The sequence below is a fragment of the Apaloderma vittatum genome, unplaced genomic scaffold, assembly GCF_000703405.1.
Source record: "Apaloderma vittatum isolate BGI_N311 unplaced genomic scaffold, ASM70340v1 scaffold6961, whole genome shotgun sequence".
NCBI classification, from domain to species: domain Eukaryota; kingdom Metazoa; phylum Chordata; class Aves; order Trogoniformes; family Trogonidae; genus Apaloderma; species Apaloderma vittatum.
Genome location: NW_009699491.1, coordinates 194 through 9,215, shown reverse-complemented (window position 1 = coordinate 9,215; position 9,022 = coordinate 194). Strand labels below are relative to the sequence as shown.

The following is a 9,022-nucleotide window of genomic DNA, read 5'->3' as shown; positions in this document are numbered from 1 at the left end:
TCACACAGCTTCAGTTTAATTATGTCATTTAAATCTCTACAAACCCTATCAATCCTGATAATTTGCAAAGTTATTTAGGTGTGATTTGTTAAAACCAGCAAGTGTGTCCATTGCTTTTCTGGTTGTTTTGGTAATGGTTTAACTAAATCACCTTGAAATTTAATAAGTTCCCTTTTTTTTTTTTTTTGGTTGCTGGGTTTTTTTGTTTTGTTGGTGTTTTTCTTCTTCCCCAATATCGATAAAACAAAGAGTTTATTTCTAACTGAAATAAAAGATTTACTAGTGTGTTCTTAAAAATATTATAGCTGTTGCAGTGTAAGTAACCTTTAGGTAACTGTGATCTTTCTCAGGTGGTGAACTTGCTGATGGGCATCTTGTTGACAGTAGAAGTGACTCATCCAAATATAGTGCCAACTGTGGATATCCAGTCTGAATTCATCGGAAATTACTATGCTTCCGAGAGAATGGCTGGTAGGTGTCTAACTCTGTTGTCTGATGAGAAAATAAAGCACGCGGTATCATGGCACCCTTGCCTTACAGTAGGGTGTCATATGTGCACACAGCTCTTGAATAGGTTGTCTTGTTTTCTGAATTTCTTTTTAATTCTTCTGGGATCAAGTTCTACAAGAAGGGGAAAAAATATTTCTGTGGAATATTATTTTTACTTCATGTTGCTCCTAAGCATATTAAATGATAAACTTTCTAAAGATTTCTTGGCCTTCTAATGCTTTGAGTGTTGAAGCATGTGTGGAACATCTCTAATTCACTTTCTCCATAAACGTTTACTATCCTTTGCTGTGTCAGTAAAACAAAAACCAGAACATTATTTCTGAAGACTTTTTGGGGATTTTTTTTGATGATCCTCATAGGTTTAAGGAAAGAGCTTACAGCTATTACGTATGAGTTGCTCTGAGGAAAACCATGCCATCTTTCTAAGAGAAGTGGAAGAACTGGAATGCCAAGTACTAGAGTGAAACCACAGCATTTATGTAAAAAGTTTGACAAGTAGAAGAAATGGAAAAGAAAGCATCATGAGCAGAATCAAACCTGCTTTCTACTCTGTTGTAGATCAAATGTATGATCTGTATAAGTGCAGCTGGTTCAAACTTTTTTCTGTAATAACCAAACTTTTAAGTTGTGGTATGACGTGTAAACCTCTGCGCATGCTTTGTTCTTGTTTTTAAACGTGCAGGTATATGTTTAATGTGACACTTCTAATGTGTCTTGTCTCAGTCTGTATTACACTTAAATTAAGGAGGGACAAATCCAGTCTGGAGCGAAGAAAACTAGTACAAATCTGAGTTTTGAGAGTTCTGGTTTACAGTCTTTGTGTTAATTGTTCATGGCCTGAGTTGAGGATCTGTCACTTCAACCTGTGACTGTGACTCAGGGTTTCTTAGTAATGAAATGAGAGTGGAGACAAAGGCCAAATACTTCATAAAGCCAAGATACTAAGCAAATTTACAGTAAATATCTGTAAAAGCTAGTGCTCTGTAACAAATGTTGGTATACTTGGTAACCTTAAGCTTATATGATCAAAAAATGTTTCTGAAGGTGCTTTCTTACCTGTTTAGTCTAAAAAGGCTGTCACGTGCCATTTTGACTTAGATTCTTGTTTCCCCTGTTGGCTCAAGTTGGTGTTTTACATTTGGAATTAAACTTCAGTTTAATTTGGCTAGGGAGTACATGGATGAGGGATTATTACAGTTTTGATTCTGCATGAGGATATTGAAATAAATCTGCAGAAGAAAGCCATGCTTGGTTGTTGCTGAGTACTTAGGGCTCCCTCTCATCAACACAATGGGTTTAAGACATGGGAGGGCTTCCTTTTTGATGCCATCTGTGTATGTAGATGATATTATCTTGTGCTGAAGTGGGTACGTATGTGCTTCTACAGTGTTATCTTCTCAAATCAGTTGCAGGCTAGAAAGTTGCGATTCTTAGATCATCTCTTTCAAGCATGGGAGCAACAGAAGTTTGGCTTCAGTATTGCTAAAAACATTAACTTACCACATCTATAGACTGAAACTGGTTTCCTTCTCCATGTTTAAATGTAAAACTCCATGTTTAAAAATGTAAACTGTACTGGCTGTAGGAGGACGGGTACATTCTTATTTGGGGAAAGCAGCTGTGCTTCTGTCATCAGTAACTGATGCACAAGAGAATGTTTATCATTCAGTTTCTGTGAGTGTCCTGGATTCTGCTACCGTTTGGCTTCTGTTCAGCTGCCTGGTCTTGTAAATAATGGGATACCTTCCACACAGCGATTTCCTGTTCTGACTGAAAAAGCAGTGCTGCTCCCACTGACCATGACCAAATTATATAATTGGACCATTTTAAAGTGTAGAGGTTGATACTCTGCTTGCTTCGCTTAAAATTCTTTCCACTTGTAAAGTCAATCACCGACATACTTTCAGCCCCGACATCTATTGTAAACCAGCATAATTATGTCGCATTACTATCAAACTACGTCACTTCTAATTGGTGTGTCTGAGCTTTATTCAGGCCTTTGATTAAGGTGAAGGGATTTTTCCAAATGCCTGCTGGTTTTCTTGAAACAGATCTTCTTCCATTTTGAGATACGAGTTCCTGAATTTTTCTGCTGTGGATTTCTACAGATGAAACAGTTGAGAACAGGTCATAGGAATAGACAAAGCTTGGGTACCTGTCCGCTGCAGTGGGACAACTTCAGGAAATGACTGACACTGTTTTTCTTTTAATGCAGAAAATGCCTGTGTCCTATTTGCTATCTCCCTCCTCATGTTCACAATCAGTGCAATGATGGTGTATGGTGCAATCGCTGTAAGTATATTTATTAATCTGTGGTTTTAAACTGGCTACTTTGATTTTTAACTAAATACCTTACAGCCTGCTGCTTTTTTTCTTTTTCTTCTTAGCACCGTGTAGGCTGGCTGATCCCATTTCTTTGTTACCAACTCTTTGACTTTGTGATCAGTTGTCTGGTTGCCATCAGTTCTCTAACCTACTTGCCCAGAATCAAGGATTACCTGGATCAGTTGGTAAGTGTTTTTTCACCTCAGGGTGGTATGTTACATTTGAAATGAAACTTTGGATTCATTGGAGAAGTGACTGAGCTATAATTACCTTCCTGTGGATAAGACAGAGGAATTCAGACTGCAGCAGCCGTAGGGGCTGACTGCTGGGGCGGTTATGAGAATGAGAACTCAGCAGAAGGGCCTTTGCTCCCTAAAAGGAGAGCCAAGGGGACTAAAGAAATTGTGGTGGGAATTGTTGGCTTAAACTGTCTTTGCTACGTTTGCAATCGAACCCGAGGTTTTGGTAACCCTTTAAGCAGTGTGGTTCTGTGCCAGGTTTCCTGCTGCAAATTGAAAAAGTATTGACCTTTATTTCATGACAAATGGGGAAAAAAAGAGTTTCGGTAAGAATTCATATGATGTAGTGTCCTAGAGCATTATGGGATGGAATCTGAGATTCTGAGGGTTCTTTTTTCCATTTTATATGCCTTTTTCTTATTTTACAACAATACTTTCTAAAGAAACTTTAATGACGTTTTCATTAACAGTGCCTATGTTTTAACTGCAGTAAGAATCAGTGGATAGTTAATTAACAGAGATCACCAGCTCTGACTGGTGTTTAAATCTGCTCAAGTAGAATTTCAAAAAAATCCTTTTTAAAACAGAGAAAGAAAAAAATGGCTTGATGTTGGGGAGAGGCTTTGTTATTTTGGTCAGGGTCTGAAAGTTGCAGCAGCTCTTCTGTTTTGACTCTTTGGAAGTTTGGGGGCAACTTTTCCCTCTCTGCTGTGCACACATGCACATTACAGGTTGGACTAAAGAGAGGTAATGAGTACGAAGTCATTAAAGAGGTATCAGCTAGAGGACCATTAGTGCAAATGCTGTGCTGCAGCTTTTAAGAAGGAAATTTCAGGGATCTCTGTATTAGCATGAGATTGGGGAAGTGAGTAGGGATGTACAGTACAAAGTTTGTGTGTAGGTAGCCCTGTTCTGTAATGACCTGTTCTTGCAGGACAGAGGCAGGATAGATACTGTGCTTTGTGGAAGGGTAAAGAAACTAATGAGAAACAGAATTCTTTATTGTTTCTGGGGGAGTAGTTTATGCAAAAATTTGTTTCATTTGGTGTGAAGTTTGGATTTGTGACTGCAGTGTTCATGCTTATCTCCTCCTCTCTCTTTATCTCCCTTCTCTTTTTTTTTTTTTTCCCCTAACTAGCCGGATTTCCCTTACAAAGATGATCTCCTTGCCTTGGACTCCAGCTGTCTCTTGTTTATTGTTCTGGTCTTCTTTGCTTTATTTATCATCTTAAAGGTAAGGTGAAACTTAAGCACAGATCTGTTTCATGAGTTACTGTATTAAGGTGGTGTCAATCTCAATTATTTCTCAGTGTTGAATGAAGAACTCTGCTCACCTCTTAATGCTGAGTTAAGAACTTCTTTGAGCAGAATTGTTAGGATGTTCCGTTATGGTTTGACTTAAGTATTTTATGTGCTTGCCTCTTCAACTAATTAGTTTGTATGCAGTGAGGCACATTTATGTAGCTGTGTCCTTCCTGTATAGGAAGTAGGAATGCACAAAGACTTCAGATACCATCCTTTTGCAAATGGGGAGATAAATTTACTATTTCTAATTAAGCTTGTAGCAAAACAATATTGAGTTACTGCACACAAGTTTTCTAAACAAAATGTTTAAAATCTCTTGCTGTACCTAACTAACCAGAGTGCATGTTTTGGAAGGAAGATGATGGAAGGGAATGCATAGGTTAATTGAGAACTGCTTCTTTCTCCCTACTGAAGGGTGATATTACCATTAATTTCTTTTTGAAGGTCTAAACACAGAGGCATTTGTTTAAATTACAAATACTGTTGTGCAGACAAAGCACTTCAGAGAAATAGGTTGGTAATAGACATTGGCCATGAGAATATTCCTTTATTGCATTCAGATTGAATTTAAGAAAAAGCAACAAAAAATAATTTTAGTCATTTTCTACACTTTCTCTAAGAGGAGTGCCTGACTGGGAGGAATGGAAGCCTAGTACAGCAGATGATATTTTTGTACTGATTGGGAAATTTGATACCTTGCATATAACCATATGCTAAGCTGTCGATGAAAAAATCAGAGATTAATGTTATACAGATCAGTTGTAGTATTATTAATAATAATTTATGATATTATTATCATAGTGTACTGTGATAATAGTGATACTATGTCTTTCTACAGCACTTAATGTTGCCTTAAAGCCCAGGCTACTTTGCTCTACCATCTTTTCCTTGCCCCCCTAGTTGTGTGCTTGTGCCTTCTACTTCACTCTGGTAGTTGGATAAATAGCGCTGCTCGCTCAGGGATGAGTGGGATTGTGCTTTTGGCCTGTCCTCCTCCTCCTGGCAGGTTTGGACTGAGATTCACAGAAGCGTAAGCCTCTTGGGGATTAATTTGATTAGCACTGCTGAGGCAGATGGAGAGATTAGCTGAATGGATCTGTGAATTCTTTTGATAAAACCTGTGTAGTTCATCCTCTCGGAGTCACTGATAGCAGAGCTAAAATGAGGCTAAATCTGTAAAATGGCAACCAAGTCTCAGATACAGAATCATAGACTTGTTTAGGTTGGGAGAGACCTTTAAGGTCATCGAGTCTAAGTGTTAACCCAGCAATGCCAGCTCTACCACTAAACCATGTCCCTGAGCACCACATGCACATGTCTTTTGAACACCTCCAGGGATGGTGACTCAACCACTTCCCTGGGTGGCCTGTTCCAATCCTTGACAACCTTTGTGGTGAAGAAATCTTTACTATCCAATCTAAACCTTCCCTGGCTCAACGTGAGGCCATATGTATCGACTAAGTTGATTTGTGCTCTTTTTTTTGTCATATGAATGTAACTCGGGATCTAATTTCTGAATCAGCTAATGCATATGAAGTCTTTAAAAAGATAAATCTCTCTTCTTTCAGGCTTATCTAATTAACTGTGTATGGAACTGCTATAAATACATCAGCAACAGAAATTTGCCAGAGATAGCTGTGTACCCTGCTTTTGAAGCTCCTCCACAGGTAAAAACTCTTTTTGAGATGAAAGGAACCACCATCACTTAATTCTGAAGCAGAAAACTGCTATATCTGTATATGTTTACAAGCCGTGTCCAGCTCTCTAATGAAAGACTGGAAAGATTCAAAAAGTTAAAGGCAGCTCAGGTTACAGTGGGTTATTTCTTAGTTACAGTCTTATAGTGCCTAAAATGGGAGATTTTATAAAGAAAAGTCTTTGAATGTTTTTCCTGTAGTAGAATGCAGCTTTCTGATTGCACTGGTCAAAAACCACCTTTGTTGCTTTGCAAAACCCAAGAGCCAGTGGGGAGGGATGAAGGGCTGAGGGTTAGATTCAGCAGAGCAGTTGCACCTCCTTTTGCTCCTCACTAGCTTACTAGAAAGAGCAGCATTGTCTACAACGGAGGATTGTTGCTGATGATGTTTTTAATTCTGTCTTGTTGGATTTCTTTTCCTAAACCTTCTGCATTAATATCTTCAAAATGTCTTCTCTCTAGTATGTGCTGCCAACCTACGAAATGGCAGTGAAGATGCCGGAGAAGGAGCCTCCACCTCCCTACGTACCTGCTTGAAGCAATTTTGATGTTAATTAACATCTGTACCAGCTTCCTGGGGGGTTTTGTCTTTTAATCTTGCAAAACTGCTTAAGTAATAGAAATATTCAGGGCTTTAGGAGCAAACTGTTCTGTTTAAAATACGTTTGATAGAAACTTACTAAGCAAGACACATCTGGGAGTGATTCTATTTGCTTTAATTTTTGTTCTCCTTAATGCTCTTAAACATTTTATTGCCTTAGGGCCTTATACTGCAAGAACTTATGCATGTTACTAACTTGTGGCTTTTAGTAATACCAACTGAGCCAAACAATGATTGAAGTTAGCTACAGTTATAAGTGTCTGCAGGATCGTGCCCTTAATTTATATTAATTTTTTTGTAAAGTAGTTCATAAAGACAATCTGATCGTGCAGTAAAATGACAGTTTGCCTTTATCCAGTTTTTGGAAGGGAGAGGAATTTGAATGTGGTATATACGTGACTTTTTTTACTTTGCACTTTTCTCATACGTTATCTTACCTTTATTGTGGGTTGTTTTGGGTTTTTTTGATTATCCTATGTCTTGAAACAGTATTTTTCAGAAAGAAGTGAGGGTAGCACAGGATTTTTATTACAATGTGCTGTGAATGCAGGAAAAACAAGTTGAAACGCGTAAGATGGTTGCATGCTTCTAATCTTCTATGTATTTTCCTCTTTGTGATAAATGATACTTAAATAAATCTTTTATGAAATGTTTACTGGTAGCCTTGGTTGATCTGTTTGTTGTTTTGTTCTTGGTTGTTGGGGTTTTTTTAAGTGCTTCAGTGTACTGCAGATAGTCTCTCATACCTATGGGCTAGTGGACACTGAATTCCTACAGGTCGTTTAGTTGCTGATCTGTGTTCTTCAGCAAAAGTCCTCCTGCGACTGGAGGACATGGATTCCCCATGAGGTATGAGGTTATATTTTTGCAGTTCAAGAACTCTTTGTTTTTTTCCTTTATCCACAAAGAGCACTTTAAACTGCAGCGGGGCAGGAGCATCACTGCCCTTCTAGTTACCCTGCGCACCCGGGGGTGTTGGCAACTACGCTTGGTTTCCAAGTTGTGAGGAACTGCCTGGGGCTCGCAAAGAGACTCCAAAACCAGAGAATCTTTAGATGCTGGCAAAGTGCTGAAATGTGACTTCTGGATGGGGAAACCACGTGAAGCTGAAGTAGTTTAAGAAACGCACAGCTGAGACTACCAGGGAGTTGTGTGATATGTGGATCCCAGATCACAAGACTCTGGCCTGGATCTGTTGGCACTGAGGGAGACTCAGTGCATGTTATGGGGTGAAGCCAAAAGCCTCCTTCATTGGCTGGCTGACCAAGAGTGGCCACCAAGGGAACCTGAAGGTGTTGGATATGGGCACTCACCAAGGGGTGGGTGTTGATACTTCCCCAAACAAGGGTAGGTGACTGTATGGATGTATTTGGTAGCAACAGGTACTGATTGAAACTTGTGTGGTGGGTGGATGTGTGCACGTGCTGTAGCTAAAACAGAGCTGCAGACGCCTCTAGGAGATGGAAGCTGTTCTACTCCAGTGTGTCCCTGTCCTGTGCAGGAAGGGTGGTGTTCCCTCTTTCCTGATTTTTATTTGCAGGCTTTCTGAACGTGATGGTGCAGCTGAGGTACTACCTGCTGAAGCGAGTCAATACCTCCCTGAGACTATACTGCTGGTGGACCGAGATGGTGTGGTGGTTCCTGATCTAAACCAGGCCTTCCTGTTCCCCTTACGGAGGTGAAGGGAGAAAAGATTGCACTCACATGGCAGGTGCAGGACAACCAGGGAATCAGGCCCACCCAGCACAGGTTCATGAAAGACAGATCCTCCTTGACCAAACTGATCGCTTTCTGTGACCAGGTGACCCACCTGGTGGGTGAGGGAAAGCCTGTAGATGTCTACCTGAAAAGCCTTTGACACTTTCCCACAGCATTCTGCTAGGCTTGTTGCTTAGAGAGATGTCCTCTTGGCTATGTTAAATATTGGCTGGATGGCCAAGCCCAGAGTGGTGGTGAACAGAGTTAAATCCAATTGGTGGCTGGTCCCAAGTGGTGACCCAGTCAGCACAGGTTATTGAAGGGCAAATCCTGTTTAACAAACCTGATCTATGACAGGGTGACCCACTTGCTCGATGAAGGAAAGGCTGTGGATGTTGTCTACCTTGACTTTAGTAAGGCATTGGACACTGTTGCCCACAGCATTCTCCTAGAGAAATTGGCTGCTCATGACTTGGACAGACATACGCTTCGCTGGGTGAAAAACTGGCTGGATGGCCGAGTCCAAAGAGTTGTGGTCAACAGAGTTAAGTCCACTTGGTGGCCAGACACACATTGTGTCCCCAGGGCTCAGTACTGGGGCCACTCCTGTTTAACATTTTTATCAATGATTTGGATGAGGGGACAGAG

At 40.1% G+C, this 9,022-nt stretch overlaps 1 protein-coding gene across 1 annotated transcript; it reads left to right on the top strand.

Annotated features, from left to right (window-relative positions):
* The first annotated feature begins 326 nt into the window (after nt 1–326).
* On the top strand, nt 327–7,332 carry LAPTM4A (lysosomal protein transmembrane 4 alpha). Its single transcript, XM_009878377.1, has 6 exons — nt 327–471; nt 2,726–2,802; nt 2,898–3,020; nt 4,213–4,308; nt 5,948–6,046; nt 6,538–7,332. The coding sequence occupies exons 1-6, from the start codon at nt 366–368 to the stop codon at nt 6,610–6,612; spliced, it is 576 nt and encodes a 191-aa protein (XP_009876679.1). The 5' UTR covers nt 327–365; the 3' UTR covers nt 6,613–7,332.
* The last annotated feature ends 1,690 nt before the right edge of the window (nt 7,333–9,022 follow it).